This window comes from Pieris brassicae, chromosome 4 (assembly GCF_905147105.1).
Source record: "Pieris brassicae chromosome 4, ilPieBrab1.1, whole genome shotgun sequence".
NCBI classification, from domain to species: Eukaryota; Metazoa; Arthropoda; class Insecta; order Lepidoptera; family Pieridae; genus Pieris; species Pieris brassicae.
Window position 1 is genome coordinate 18,400,936 of NC_059668.1, and position 17,051 is coordinate 18,417,986.

At 33.8% G+C, this 17,051-nt stretch overlaps 1 protein-coding gene across 1 annotated transcript; it reads left to right on the plus strand.

Annotated features, from left to right (window-relative positions):
- The first annotated feature begins 290 nt into the window (after positions 1-290).
- Positions 291-14,176, plus strand: LOC123709136 (protein Wnt-1). Its single transcript, XM_045660280.1, has 4 exons — positions 291-518; positions 4,364-4,626; positions 12,213-12,511; positions 13,236-14,176. The coding sequence occupies exons 1-4, from the start codon at positions 427-429 to the stop codon at positions 13,761-13,763; spliced, it is 1,182 nt and encodes a 393-aa protein (XP_045516236.1). The 5' UTR covers positions 291-426; the 3' UTR covers positions 13,764-14,176.
- The last annotated feature ends 2,875 nt before the right edge of the window (positions 14,177-17,051 follow it).

Here is a 17,051-nt window from a genome sequence, read left to right on the forward strand (position 1 = left end):
AAAAGATTTTATATAAATACGTTGATTTTAAAGTAAATATTAAACTCCATATACCATAGCTATAGAGAACAAAAATATTAAAAATACATCTAACTTCATTAACTAATTTACACCACAACATACGACTAACAAATTAAAAACTATAAAGTAGGTACCGCTTCACTTTAATCATTAGCAAATATTTTAATCTAATTAAGGTACCGACAACAATATTAAAACTCATTAGTAAATTGAATCCATTATCCATACCGATGTAACAATACATTATCTAACCTTGCATAACTCAATGACCCGTCAAAAAAATGTCGGGCGGTAATCCAGGTAAGTCCTCCCACCATAGCTCCGCCTTGGCTCTGCCGGACAGTCAACTCGTCAGATAGTTATGTTTCGAGCCGCAGCGCGCATGTGACCGGTCCGCCCATTACGATGAAGTGTTTGTGCCTGTTAGTGCTTTTTCTGTGTTTGCGGTGCGAATGTGCCGTCAGCAAGCCGCGCAGAGGACGCGGCAGCATGTGGTGGTAAGTGACGTTTGGCTTGACGTTGACATATGTAACGTTGTCAAGTATTGTTTTTATTCGAAATTCAAATGTAGGTCAAGATTCTATGAAATTAGGACATTAGCATATATTCTATTAATTTGAACTGTTGTGGACTTCATATGTTAAGAATAAGCTATCGGTCATTTAATAGGCATTTTAAAACCGTTTAAACTGAATTTCTATAAAATTAAAATTCCAACATTATCAAAACCAAGTAAGATAAATGCGCAGTAAACTTTACGTAGTTAATAGATTAACCAGTTATACAGATGCTAAATGATTGATACTAATCAATAAATTACATCTTTGTAAGCGTTGAAACTTTAATTGATTTTAATTACACCGCGAAAGTTGTAATATATGCTATTATAAATTTAATTTGATAGTTTCATACAAAGTAGTCGGTAGGATAAAAACAACAAGCTGTGCACAGCATTCTGCAGTATTTTGTTAGATTTGGCAGTCTAATTAATGAAAATTATAGTTGACTATAAAACATAAAGTATAAAACGTTATATATATATAACATTGTAATTACTATTTTACGGCTGTTTCATAGGAATAAAATTAGAACTAAAAATTAAAAGTGAAATTTGAGTGATGCGTGTCTCCGTGACAGACAAGAGTAGACAATTATTTGAATACACTATCACTTGGCTCCTGTTATGTAACAGTTAATCCTTTCCATAGACTAAAGAATTTACTGGAAAAGACTTGCACAATACTTCATTGTAATATTTGTTTTGTATAATTTATAGTAGGTAAAAATATAATTTAAATAAAGTAAACTAAAATATTAAGAAAATCGTCAGTAGATTATTACAAAATAATAATTTCTTAAATATTTCTATAACACATGTATATATTTGTAAAGTAAGTATATCAGTATATATTAAAATTATTATTGAAGACTAAATATTCTTGACTTTTCAAGTTATAAACGCTTTTATTACAATAAAATATATATCATAGTCAAAAGGACAATATTTTTTAACTTATATAGAATTAAAAACATGAATAATGATTGTTAATTTATTTAAATGGTTTTGTACTACTTACACTACCACAACAGCGCTTTCTAAAGCACTTTCAGTCGCGTACCATCTCTTTTCTTACAAGTACTGTAAATTTATCAAACATTCATCGATCAACAATTGTTCTATGTAAAAAATTCCGAATTATAATAAATATAGGATTAATTTAATAACACTAGATTTCTCAGCCGGCGGATTTCAATGTATTTAAATGAAAACAATTGCTAAAACATTAGTTTGATGAAGCCGACGCAGCGCAGGCGTCGGTAAGTAGATAACGTCAACCGACGGTATTTCTTTGTAAGAATTAACTAATCTGCTAAAGTAGGGATTAATTACGCGGTAATTATAATTTCATTTATTGTAACATTATGTAACTATACTTATTAAAATATTCATAGTTTATGGATGACTTCATTACTAACGCTTGTTAGTTAAGCTGTAAGTATAAACTGGACATCTTTAGATTGATATTCATCTAAAAACTATTGTTCCAAGTTTCTCGTTTAATACGTAACAAATCCATATAGTTAATGAATAGTTTTTTACTGAGTTGTAAGTTCTATAACATTTTTAATTCTGTGTTAAACTTATCATTTATCACTATGTCACTATTAACAAACAGTGGCTCGTGTTCGTTGTGCAAACAAACAAACATAATTATTTTTATAGTATCTCAGAAATTCTTAAGTTAAGTGTAACAGTTTAAAACAGTTATTAATCAAATATATTCTTTGTGTAATTTTTTTTTACAGAGAGAAATTTTTCTTACAGTTATAAATATCTTGAATATAGAAATATAAAACATGGATTATAAAACATCACACGTACGTAATATTATATTACAATAAAAATTCGCGTCGTCATAATTATTTTAATAGCAGCCATTTAAAGAGGACCTCTTTTATAGGAAGCAGTTTTGATATTCATGAATTATAGGAGTCTGGTGACAGGTCATTATAAATTGGACGGCTCATATTTTGACGCCTAACATGGTAACAAATTACATAATGAAATCTTAATTTGTATTCAAACAGCGTGTCTCGATTTGCCAACAGCCATTTTAGAGGCAGTCTATACACTTATGATTTTTATACAAAATTAGCTTTTCGCATGACTTTGTCAGAGTTAAACAGCTCATCACTTAACCTTCGCTATAACCGCATTGAAATCCATTGAGTAGTTTATAAGATAAACCTATAGACGGTGAGAAGCGAGTTTTAGTTTTTATTTGAGTTTGAATGGTAAATTAAATGTGCTATAAACAAACTCATAAAATAAATTATATTAATATAATATAAATTTAAAAAAAAATCTATGATCTGACTATACCGCCAAAAGTTATACAATTACACTAATAATACTACCAGTAACAAAATTTCATTAACTTAGTAACCATACACTATTTATCTTATTTCTCATATTATAAATATATATGACATTCTACAATTTAGCAAAATGTAAGCAGTGTTACCAATTACAAGTACACCCACATTCATCAATTAATTTGTCTAATAAATAACCTCTTTAACGTGTATTTAAGTAGAAAGCTAAAAAACTAGTTAATCAAATTCGGTCAGTTCACCGTTCAAATTGAATCATATCGAAGTAATTAACAGCTAAAGCAGCGAAATTCAAGAGAAACTTTAATTATCCAAACGACCAGAACACAAGTAAATATTTGTTATTTTGACACATTCACACAGTCTTTATCTCTGTCCAAACATTGAGTTTGCTCGTGAAAGGTATTCACGATTTTTTCTTGAGGATCTCATCTGTTTTATTTGATTTCCTACCAAAGTGACAAGTGTAAAGGACTTTACGCACGGGCAGACAAATATACTTTGTTTTTAGTTATGTCAATAACCCAGAGCGTTCTCATAGTTTCGGTTTTGAGGTCAAACTTGTATTGGTTTAATTTTCAGTTTGTCAGTTGAGAATTTAAAGTCGATTTTGTTATAACTAGACAAGTAAAATATTCACTAACATTAACTTGTCTTACAACGGAGATGCTTCTAGATCCACCATTGAACATATTCTATAATCATCGAGTAAATTATTAGTTCAATAAGTACATTGTACACCGAACAGTCAAGCCATCGTTAACCAAACCGTCCGTCAATAAATTGTCAAACGAAATAGTCCAAAAACCCGTCCATATTTACGCAACACTCGACTACAAAGAAAAGTAAATAATGGAGCATAGTGATATCCGAGTTCACTTGTTTTTCTGAGATAAACCTTATGTAATATTTAATACATACAGACCTAGATATGTAACGGGTAATGTGTATAACGTGTATAGTTTAAGAGGTTGAGCGTGGGTGGCGGGTTCGATTCTGTTTGAAATGTTTCGCGTGTATACATATGAAGTGAGTCGGGGCAATGCAGAGTCAACACGTTGAGCTGATGTGCTCGAGATGTGGATGTGTTTGCCCCGGCCCTTGAAGATTAATGCGCGACGCAAATATTTGTCTAAACGTCTGCAGATTGACAGTTCGGTCGTCAATTGTTTGTTGTCTTCGAAAACGAGCATTTCATTCTGTGCACCCATTGCCTTAAGTGGCGTTTTGTTAGGTTTTTTTTAACAATCTCTCACGTGATAACGGGCGATCTACTGTTTAACTACCTGTTACTTTCACAGGTTATACGTGAAATTACAAAGGTTTCAAAAATAGTTTTTTATAAAACAGCGCTGGCTGTATATCATGTCTTCTACAAGATAGGTCTAACTATTAATATAACATATCGTTACACCTTAGAAGTTAATGAGGTTTTATTTTGTTCTAGGGGTATAGCGAAAGCAGGGGAACCAAATAATCTATCACCACTATCGCCTGGAGTTCTGTATATGGACCCAGCAGTACATGCGACGCTGAGGCGGAAGCAAAGAAGATTAGCAAGAGAAAATCCTGGGGTTCTAGCAGCAGTTGCTAAAGGAGCAAACATGGCGGTAACAGAATGCCAACACCAGTTTAAGTACAGAAGGTGGAACTGCTCCACCAGAAATTTCTTGAGAGGGAAGAACCTATTCGGCAAAATTGTAGATAGAGGTAAGGATTTATATTATTTTTAATACACTCATTTTGAAAATTGTGCCTTACGACGTAAATAGCTATAGATACACCGCTCGGTATATTGATGGAACGCAATCAACAAAACATAGGCAAGTTTTCCACGAGTAATCTCAGAATTATAAAATTTATTCATCATTCACAAGAGTCAAAATCAATATTTTAAAGTTTTTATAATTAATTAAGCCAAAGTCTAATTCATAAAACACTTTTTAAACGGATGGAAGCTATGTGTTATTATTATAAACTAATAATTATTTAAATTTAAAATTATGTAAATAATTATAAGTTTATAATAATAACACATAGCTTCAATCCGTTTAAAGAGTATTTTATTAATGTGTAAAAGCCATGTTAACAAAAGACAATACAAAGTCTAGTTCGTAAAGTTAAATCAATTTCTGAATAAAGTTAAAATTATGATAAAAGAAAAGGTTTTAACACATTATTTACTTGATATCACGTCGATATTAAATCATTTAAAATGTAATTATAAAATTCAACAATATTCTTCACGATTATAAAGTCTCCAAAACCCCTTTGCCTACCTACTGCAGTGCGGACTGCTTTAATAAACATAAAATTTTTGTTACATAAATTGTTTATTATGGACTTAATTAGTTATAAATTCTGATAAAGACTGACAAGTTAATGTTCGGACCTCGATTATCCTTTGCCAATATTAAATAAAAACTGAACAAAGAAACATAAATAGCGAATATAAGAACACGCGTAATACGTTTGTCTCAACAAAAGAAACAAAACACTCAAATAATGTAAGACGATAAATGTCTACAAAGCTTCAAGTGAAATCCTTAAAAAACATGACCAAATCTTTTAATGCAGAATTTGTTAAAAAAACCTTTACAAAAAGACTCTAATCCCGGTTACAACGAGTGGATACAAATTAAGTGATATCTTCACTTGGCAACCCTTTTTAAAAGATTTTATCGCCATTCACCGTGAGGGTAGCCCATCGGTGGCAGATATAAAAGACTCATCAAGATAAAACATCCTGTATCAATTACATGACCATGTGACATCCCAAATCCCGTTCGAAGCCCCTTTTCATTATACCCTCTAATTTATTTTGAGACTGCCAATTCCCTAGTCTGTATTTATATAACTGTACCTAACTATTCGTATAATTTAATAGTGTTTAGACGAGATTGAGATTTGATTTTTATCGATAGATTCAAATCAGCAAATATCCATTACCATAAAAATACCGGTTGTGCTACTAAATTCATTGGTCACTCACTAAATCACAGACTCCATAATTTACAAGTAAATGTATGTATGTCTTATTTTGTATATGAATAATGTTGTAATGAGCACGTAATAATAAAAAAGGCGAGATTAAATTCATAAAAGGTGCACTTACGAAAATTAAAATGTTATCAAGGTAAACTTGTTTTGTCAAAGTTGGAAAGTAAAAACTTTATTCGTATTGGAATAAGGTCTAAAGTGCTCGTCATGTTTAAAGTGAAACGCAAGAGTTATTTTGTAGCTTGAATCAGAACTGCCCTATCTCCGGTGTCCGATTTCGATGCTTTGTACGCGATACGCCTTATTATAAGCCTGCGAACTGCGAACATCTGGTCTGTACAAGCATTATTGGCTTATAGCAAAAAATCTGCGAGTATTGTAAATCCAATCTGATTCTTAGTTTTTTATCCGAATCTAATGTTATTTAAAACCAAAACAAACAAAAGTTGAATGAACGTAACGTTTTAGAAATGGATCGGAAATGCATTTAACAAAAAACCGTTTCTCAGATAGATTCGAGTTCAGGCCGCATTAAGGGGGTTATCTACAAAATTAAGAGCTTTCGCTCCCGTATCTCGGTCTAATTCGATCTCATTTTCAATTCGGGACGATATCGGGATTGGTCTAAGAAATCTGGGAGAGCTACGGTTATTGACCCTTTTACTTCTGTTAATTAAATACGCAAACGCTCTCTGTATGATATTGTTTCTATTAACTTGCACTTTGAAAACGGTCCAGCGGTCGAGACAGGTCATCTTTGGCTACGCTAAAAGCTTTCTGGAAACAGAGATAAAGTATATTGTTGCCGATACTAAACAGATGATGCCTTTTGGAACTAAATAAATTATTCATTTAATCCCGTATAGACAAATAAGACAGTGACCATCGAAAATATAATTAGTTACAAATAACTAGATTTATATGTTTACATAACATTAATATTATATTGATTGAAAAAAAAACTAGTCGAGTCGATAGCCGGAGGCCAGAATATACCTGTTAGTGCGTGAATGTTCAGGTAAATCAAAAAGAATAATTTTGGTCTCAAAGTGATTAGCTCCATCTTATTTATGTAAGTAGAATAATGTAAATTGCTGAGACAGAACCAATTAAGGCGATAAAATTCATTAATACGAGACCAGCAATTACTCACTGAGATAGTCTTTTTTTTATTAGCCCAAGCGACGGATACCAGAATTGAATACTTCTGTCAATCATAAATCGGAATCTAGAATTTTATCATATCGAACGTAGACTTTAATATTAAAACATACTTCAAATAAAAGATAGGAATATTTTTTCTAAATTAAAACAAGATAAAGCAGAGTACGGACCACCGCCGTCATGATAATTTAATTCTATAAAAAGAGCAAGAGCTGGAACAAAATTTATGTTATATGCGTGTGCATTTAGAGCATATTACTTTATTAAAAGCAGCCAGGGCGGGCGCCGAGTGATCACGTGGATCAGGTATTATGCGCAGCCGCAAATATCTCGCGATAAACTTTTAAATACATTGCAATTACATTCATTTAAGAAATATCCATAAAAACACAGCTGATAGCGGCGGGAGCACACAACGTTAGTCATAAAACAATCGTAAATATGCGTTTTTGAATCGCTACAACTCGATTTCTGAATAGGATCTCCCTGTTATAATTACAGTTGGGTCGGACAAAGGCCCCCCAGATAGAACACGAATTACTAATATACATGTCGACACGCCATTGATGAGTTGACGCGACATCTTCATCTCTTTGTGGCATAAACCTCAAGGATCGTATTAACACAAATGATGACAACGGTACAATAGTCGGGCTTTTATACGACGGGTCATTGTTGACCCGAGAATAGAAAAATATATAGGTCCGGGACCCCGTGGCGTGGCCTCCTGTGGAGTAGTTTAGCGATGCGACTATAATCGTACACGCTCTACGGAAGCCACGATTACACCTATCGCTGCTCCTAATAGCAGGTAACTCGGCCAATAAAACGACCTTTCCAAATATTTCCTGTTTTGAAGGTTTCATATGTATGCCTCGAGTCGAAGATTCCATCGCCGTGGGCGGATAAAACGTATAAAACCATCTTAACCGAAAATAAAACGGATATAAAATTCCCGACGAAATATTTAATGCTCAATTAGATAAGCGTTTTGGGTTTTGTGTTTTGTATTGTTTTCAATATTACGATCGGCTTAATGTCGGGCTCATGTATGCGCTCAATCCAAAGAAGTTTATTTAAAATTATTGCAATGCTTGTAAATCTTGATCTCTCATTATGAATAGTTTTAAATCAAATTATTTACGGTACTTTTTATATACTTTCAAAACAAACGTCTTTGTTCGTCGTGTGAATGGCCAGGAGTGGACTGGTAGCGAGTGGTAGCGTTTACTGCTTTGTGCCACTCACAATGAGTGATATATTACCGGCTTCGAGTTCTGAATTGTCGCCGAGATGCCTCCGGTGAGCTGTTGTCAAGAAATAATCACCCTTAGATAGCAGAACGAAAATGAATTATTGCTCTTTATTACCCCATTGAACCTATTCCTCAAATTGCAGCCAAAATTCACGCCATTTAAGTTGAAAACGATTTTGTGTACAAAAGAACAAGTATCGAAGATAATTTGAGCTCCTTAAAACACAAACCTCATAATATAGTAGCTTATAATGCAATAAAATAGTGGCATAATGTGGTCGTAAAAGAAAAAGACACAAATGAATGACTTCATTGCCCTTCTCTGATAGAATGATTTCTAAACCGGCAAAACATCGTATTATAAAACGCAGTGATTTATGGTTGTTTTGAGTAATTACGGCTCATCAAATTTGAATAATGCCACTCGCAATAAATAATAACGTACCAGAGGTGCGACGCGCGAACCGTCATAAGTCAATCCTTCAAATTAATCTTTTCAAGAAACACTTCATCGTGATGGCTTAATGCGACGGAATATATTTAATTAGTACATTAATTTCGAATTATTTAATGGTCTGTTTTGTTAGGCCAGGTGTTCATCAAGATGTCAACAGTGATTAAGTTTTATTTAGCGCTCTCGCTCAGGTGGATTTACGATTTTTTGACTTTTATAAATCCTGAACGACTCGCATTAACTGTCAATCCCGGGGACGCATTATCGTCCGATGTAAACCGCCATCAGGACCATTTATTATCCGCGCAGATAATCAACAGACAGCACTTTATTATCAGTTATAATAATAATTTACTTTTATAGATTCCCATTACTCGTCTGTTGTTGTTTGATCGTGCTCGATGTGGCTAGAATGTCTTAGTGAATGCGAGCTTGACATTTGAAGTGCCCGAATCGTTTATACAACTTGACTAATCTGTATTTGTATTAGCAGTTACGGTGTCGGATTATTGTTGTTTGGGCAGTTAATTAAGACTTTAGAATGAATTTACATTTATTTAATGCCGTGACAAATGTGTTCCCTCGAACAGAGCCTTAATACATCTGTCATAATTTTTCTACGTCGCGATTTATTTGCAATGCGACAATCCGCTTTATTCTCCTGAGATATCGATGGTATGCCAGCGATATAAATTGAATTATTTATAGTTTAATAAATAATTCGCGTGTAGACAAAGATTCGAGTTGTCAAACGAGGTAGTGAATCATTTAAGGTATAATTAGAATATTCCGGTTCCTGTTTTCCGTTATGTCTAAGTAAGAGTAGCGAATAAAAATCTCAGCGGGTGGACAGCTGTGGCAGATGTGTTGGAGACAAGTACCACGTGGTGGCCCACCTGGTGGAGGCGCCCCGTCGACGGACCTCCGACACTGACTCATACGAATATCCGTGTGTTTATCGCTTTTATATTCGACTATCGATTTGGCCTAGCATCTTGTCACTGTCAAATTCTATTTCTGATTTTATACAAAATTAAAAACAGAAGAATTAGTTCACTCTCCAACTGCAAAGCTTTGAATCATATTTTCGGGTTTTGGTTGTTTACGGCTTACTTTAATAACATTAATAAACTTTATTACATAGAAATTTCCTAGTTTCAATTTCTTTATAAATCTAAAGTTTTGAATTGCATTTATTTGAAGGAAATCCTCCTTCAAAGCATTGACGTTGAGTGATGGCGAAATTGACATTAAAATTCCAGCTCCAACATCCCAAGTAATTGCTGAATAAAAATTGATAAAATGCGTTTCTGTTTCGTTTTTAACAAGAACAAAAAGATACCTCCGTTGCGTCCAGGCCGTAATTTATATCCATGTACGATGACAACTCAATAAAAAAATGATTCCATTTGCTTATTAGGTCCTTAATAACGATGCCTCGTTCCACATAATAATAACGAGATACGTCTTTTATAGCAGTGATTTTATTTGCCACGAACGCCTGACCACTAAATAAATGGCTTGCATAAAATCGCGCTTAGCGATGTTGCTATAGTAAAATCGAGGTTGAGACCGTAAGGGTATCAGCCAGTTGGCAGGAAGCCCACCCAGAGAAGCTATCAATTTAGCATCAGAAATATTAATGTGGCATAGATATCGCTTGATTATCAAGTATTTTAATCGCTTCATCAACGAATGTTTATTATTATTGTATAATTATTAAGAATTCTACAACTTTGGTAAGAATAGTTTTAGCAGTCACACTATTATGGTAATGTGTATGTATAAATAAGTGTTTTTCACGTCTTCGCCTGTTAATTACAGATATGTAAAAAGCACAGTCGTACCTAGAGTCATTAAATTAAGATTGCTAATTAAGCCATTTAGTAAATATGTAAATAAGTTTACCATACTTCGAATGGGAAATGCGAATAAACATGAATTTTAACTATGCTTGCTTAAATCAGTTAAACTAATCGGGCATTACGTTCATAGCTAAATTTCACAAATTACTTATCTATTATTAGATATAATTACAAGGATTATTATAGATTTATTCTCTTTTCTAATTTAAAAGTAAAGTCACGGGCAATGATCAGTTCATTTGAGCTCCAAACACGATAAGAATCTTATTGATTAAAAGGAATGCAATTGGTTTTTAATAGACATCCTTCAACAATAAAAACGGTGAAATATTATTTCGACGCTTGCGCAGTTGGAGGTTTAATTCACTAACAGTTTACTGCCTTTTAAAATCATCTTAATGCAATCTTGATTGCGAATAAATTCAGGAATTCTTAAGTAAATATTTTAACGTACGCATTAATTTATAATTATAATTAAGTAAACTAAAATACAAGAATTTATGTGGTTTTTTGGCAGATCTTAATTTTTGTTTAAATGTTACTTTCATGAATTTATTTTAATTATTTTAATTCGTTAATCTTTACATAATCCAAATAATTTATGCAAACGTCACTATGTACATTAAAATCTTGCGTTAAAGCGATTCGATTAAAATGTTTTGTCTATAATCGATTAAGTAGTATCGATGTTCGAGATTCGATACGCGCCATTCGATTGTAATGATCAAATTTATAATCCGGCGGGTAGGTACGGCCTTTTATTTTCGATCGACGATACTCTTTCTTTAATTGTATTTTATGAGTATTTGATTCTAATGCTAAGCCATTAATTATTTATAGTTCGATTTGAGATATCGATTTATGAGATGAATGTATCGGATTGTATTATAATGTCATAATTATTTATTGATCGCGGCTTTAACAGTTTTTTTTATAAATTTGTACTGTCTTTACTAAAAGATATTCCAGCTAACAAACAAATTATTATCAATCAAAAAATGCCTTCTAGATTTCTATACACTGACGCGCAAATATCTAATTATTTGAGTGTCGACATTACATACAAACTTATAGCATGTTAAAATTACTATACTAAGAGTTAGTACTATACTAATGGTCTTAATGTAGAAAATTATTATTTTACGTAATGCCAATTAAGTGATTTTTGGGGTCTGATGCCCTACCCACTGCAATTTGATTACGCATCCAAATATTTTCATTTAATACCAAACATATTAATGTGATGAAGATTTTTTGTTCCTTCACCTCGAGCGATAATAAAATTTGATTAAAATATGGGACCCTCCGTTGTGGGATGAATTAATTATAAAAATACCAAACATGTCTATGTGAAATATTATAAAATGTTTATTCAAAAATAATATCACTACAAAAAGTCGCTACCTGCCTTCGCTGGATTTTAGCAATTTGTTATTTTGGCTACTTAAGAATTAAAAGTAAACATTTTTATATATTCACAATTCTATCTGTGACAGAAAATGCGTCTTACGTGTCGTCTAACACATTAAAAAAAATTATAATATAATTTTTTTTGCAGGGTGTCGAGAAACAGCCTTTATTTACGGGATCACCAGCGCGGGTGTAACACATGCAGTATCACGAGCATGCGCCGAAGGTTCCATAGAATCTTGCACGTGTGATTATTCACACGTTGACCGCGCCCCCCACCGCTCAAGAGCTGCTGCTGCCGCCAACGTTCGCGTCTGGAAATGGGGGGGATGCAGTGATAACATTGGCTATGGTTTCAAGTTCAGCAGGGAATTTGTTGACACTGGCGAGAGAGGCAAAACTTTAAGAGAGAAAATGAATCTACATAACAACGAGGCTGGGAGAATGGTGAGTAATCCCGTCATTTCGCACTTGATATAAACACTCGTAGACTTCTCAAGTGGTTGAGCTATCGTACAATCATTCGTCAGCCACTTGACAAACTTATGTCATCACGTAGGATGTAATTATGCGTCGGCCAGCCAGTCCATCGCGCGGCGAATGCGCAAGGCACCCATTCGTTGCGCTTGGGCTGCCCCCTCCCACATTACACTTACATTTGCATATCCACTATTCATTCCTGCCTAAGACATCAAGGGACAAGCGCCTCGAGCTACCCAAAGAATCATTAACATCTAATTCCCGTCACAATGGACGCGCTGGGTGTCCGCCTGATGAATATTTACCACATTCCTTCAAATATTTAACACTTATATGTATATGTTATATTTATCTACATGTGAAAGAAACAAAGAGCTCAGGCCATGTTCCGGAGCGTGCGCTATGAGATAGGAAAATATTTGCTGTCTCCATCCTCGCGTCATTTATCTACATTCTAAGAATGATGAATGTCCCTAGAATATGATTTATGATCTGTCCACACGTTGTGACGATCGGCCCACCTTCTTTCGATTTGTAACAATTTGCTCGATCGTATGATTCGATCGATGAAGTGAGCTTTTAGGATCATCGATCACCATTGCCGCTTATCGAACGGATTGATGATATTCGAATAGACCTTTTTTTGTTTGTAATGATGTATTTTGACATTAACATTATTGTTTTCCCACAGCACGTGCAAACGGAGATGCGGCAGGAATGCAAATGCCACGGAATGTCAGGCTCGTGCACGGTTAAGACCTGTTGGATGCGGCTGCCAAGTTTCCGTTCAGTCGGCGACTCATTGAAAGACCGCTTCGACGGGGCATCGCGAGTGATGGTATCTAACACGGACCTTGAAACAACCGTGCAACGAAACGACGCAGCCCCACACAGAGTTCCTCGCAGGGATCGATACAGATTCCAACTGCGACCGCACAATCCCGATCACAAATCACCGGGAGTCAAAGACCTCGTCTACTTGGAATCGTCGCCTGGTTTCTGCGAAAAGAATCCTCGCCTGGGTATACCCGGCACCCACGGGCGTACTTGCAACGACACTAGTATCGGAGTGGACGGCTGCGACCTCATGTGCTGCGGCCGCGGTTACCGGACTGACACCATGTTCGTAGTGGAACGGTGTAATTGTACATTCCATTGGTGTTGTGAAGTGAAATGCAAATTGTGTCGCACGGAAAAAGTGGTACACACATGTTTATAGGTACGTTAATCACGAGTCACGTGTAAATGAACACTTAGTGCCTCCAGCCAGTGACTCTAAAAAAACTTACGTACAGAGACTGATCGTTTGACTTATGTAAATAACTGTTTGTAACGGAATAATTTCAATTTATACGGTATGAAATTTAAATATCCGAGAAAATTTCTCAACAAATAATGTGATCTAGTATTTTTACACTGACGTTCAGAGACTAATGAGACCAGTTTAGTGCGATTTATATATTTAAATTTTGTCATCTATTTACAATGTTCGGACTGGACTTATTGGTGTCCTAACATGGTGAGCGCTTTACTTGAGTAACTGTTAATCGAATTGATAACTTTAAGACTACTTTAAATGGTATTTATTAATATCATTTTAAAGTTTTTAATTTATTCCTAATGTTATGTTATACTTTAGTACAACATGAATAATAATTTCGAACCATATTTTCGTTCAATTTATAATTTAGTGTCGAGTATATCGCGTTAACCGTTTTAAGACAGGAGCGAAATTATCTTGTAATTATAATTTTATATTAATTGTGGATTTACTTACGTGAGATTGCGACTTAAGTGCATTAACATAAAGTGGCTTCTTGGGTGTTCAGAGGTGAAGCCGCCCTTATCAGTGAATAAGTAGCACCATCGTAAAAGTGTCCCATAATACGAGATAAACGCTCCCGAGAATTTTAATTAAATATTAAAAGAATTAAATAATCAGTATTATAATATTGTGTGCGTGCAGCGTCCATACAAAGATAAAGTACGGAGCCGGACAGTTAAATCTTAAACAGTTAATTTATTAAAGCATGTATATGAACTTACACTTTCTGAAAGGTTTCCATTCTAAAAGTGCATGTCAGGTACGTATCAGCCTGTCAAAATGTGACACACCAAATGACGGCATTTTATTGGTCATTAGTGTTTAGATATTCCAAAAGTGACATTTGGCAGACTGTCATTCAGTTAACAAACTGTTGATTAGGAAAAGGCGCAAAGCTTTTAACACGACTATGGACTACCTTCGATAAAATATTCATAATTTATATGACTTAATAGGTAAACTGGTTTTTGATCTGTCAACAGTTTGTTGCTAATTTATAATCGTGAATGATACGATGTGATAATTATATTGTATTATTAGGTTAATAAATTTAGCTGAAATTCAATTTTTTAAGTATTTATTACATTTTAATAAGTGTTTCCATCAGATATGAATTATGTCAAAAGACTGAACTCATTTTAGCAGCATTCGTTCGTTATTTTTAATCTTAGTTTTAAACAGAATGTGATAACTATATTTTAAAATTAGAATTTCGAATCTACAAATCATTCTCGGCTTATGATTGGTCGATATTTGACAGACCAATGACAGCTAACAGGTTTTATTTTAGGTGCATGTAAATAATATTTTACCTTATTATTAAGTTATTTATGTGAATGTAGCATTTTAATTGTAATTATTAGTGTATTAAAATCAGCTGAACTTAACTGAATCTCAGGTCTTTATGATGAATTTAAAATTGATACGTGAACGAATTGACCCATTTAATTATGTTAATAACTATTTATGATTATAATTTTCATTAGTCGTTATTGAAAATACAAAATTGATCTAAGAAATGGTTTTTTAATTTAATTTCTGTTAAATATGATATGTTTCTTAAATAATAAGAAATATCAGTTGTATTTTTTATAAAACAGGGGGCAATGATGATGCCGCTGCCCATGGACACTCACATTGTTAGAAGGGCCGAGAAGTTGTTGTTGTTGTGGGCCGACATAGCGCTCGTTCTATACAGCCTAACTATCAGTTGGGCACGGGGTACACATATTCATATCTAGATCGATTATATTACGTGACTAGTATTGGCAAAGCGAGATTGACTGACATTATCTGAAGTTATTGGTTATTGTAAAATGCACCTAAGTGTTAGGCAATAGAAGCGCTAGAACAATTCAACCCAACACTTTATTTATACATTGCAAATAATAAACATATAATCTAATATCTTTCACTGGATTGGACCCAATTAAAATGTTACAGTTAAAATAAATATAGCTTCAATATTACTGACATGAAGATATTGTGGTCATGAAATGTGAAAGGCGCAAAACAAGTATATTTGCAATGATCTTTAAATCTGGTATTTAAATGTATCATAAGATATCGCTTTAGTAGCCCAACGGACCATTTAGGTTACCTTTAACTAATCTTTGATAAAAACAGTTCAGATTAGAAGATACAGACATTTATATGAAAAATAGCGATGCAGAGATGTGTCGGCTAAACATAGGGTAATAAATAATAAGCGCTATATAAAAATAAAGAAGGTAACAAAAATGTTAGTATGAAAGTATTATCTTCAAAAATTTTACAATCCATTATGCGATTTCGCTTCAAAACTACATTCATTATATTATATTACATTATATCAAAAATGATACATTCACCTGTCATAATTCATAACAACAATTTCATTTTATTGCAAACGCAAACATAGGGCATTTGATAGCATGCAATTTTCTGAAACGGCTTTATTTCAAATAGAGCATTTATCTGCGGCGCGATTATGAACTAGATTACAACAAATTAAAGTCGTTTTTTCAATGCGGGTGTTATGTCGAAAGTGAAAACTGTGTGTTGGTGGTCGGTTGTGCCTCAAGCGTATTCTCACGAGTATCGAGCTCAGGAAAATTTATGTTTATGAACTAAGAAATCTGTCATAAGTGATACGGATGGCTTCGCTGAATCTGAAAGAGCGTGAATAATTTTTCACGCAAAAGGACTTTAGGTTTAAAATATGTAACGCTTAAGTAGTTGTTAAAATAAATGATTTTCCTAATAGGTATCTTAAAGTGTCCTTTGTGAGGTATTTTTTGGTTATTATTTGGTTTGAAAACCGAATCAGTGGTTCCGTATAACCAGATACTAATTAAGTTGAGCTGGTATGTTTTTTTAGTTCACTTTAAAGCGTGACTGAATAGCAATTAGAAAAAAAAATCCTAAGCGAAATGTTCAATCACAAAATCACAAAAAATCATACAACGTAACCAAATCAAAACAGATAATAAAAACAACGTTTAAAAGGCCGACAACGCACCCGTGAGCCCTCTGGCATTGAGAGTGTCTATGGGCGCGCCTCCTGCCCGTTTTCCCCCGTTTAAAATTTTTTTTAAGGATACCAAGAATTGTAACTCGCTATCTTAAGAATTATAACTTATTTATTTTATCTTTGTCTATGGCATATATGAAGAAGTTCAAGGCTCCTAGGGCTCCGGTATA

Bases quoted from the DNA above. Each gene is read 5' to 3' on its own strand.
- LOC123709136 (XM_045660280.1), top strand. From the start codon at position 427: ATGAAGTGTTTGTGCCTGTTAGTGCTTTTTCTGTGTTTGCGGTGCGAA. The intron at 519-4,363 runs GTAAGTGACGTT...ATTTTGTTCTAG, and splicing joins GGACGCGGCAGCATGTGGTG to GGGTATAGCGAAAGCAGGGG. The intron at 12,512-13,235 runs GTGAGTAATCCC...GTTTTCCCACAG, and splicing joins ACAACGAGGCTGGGAGAATG to CACGTGCAAACGGAGATGCG.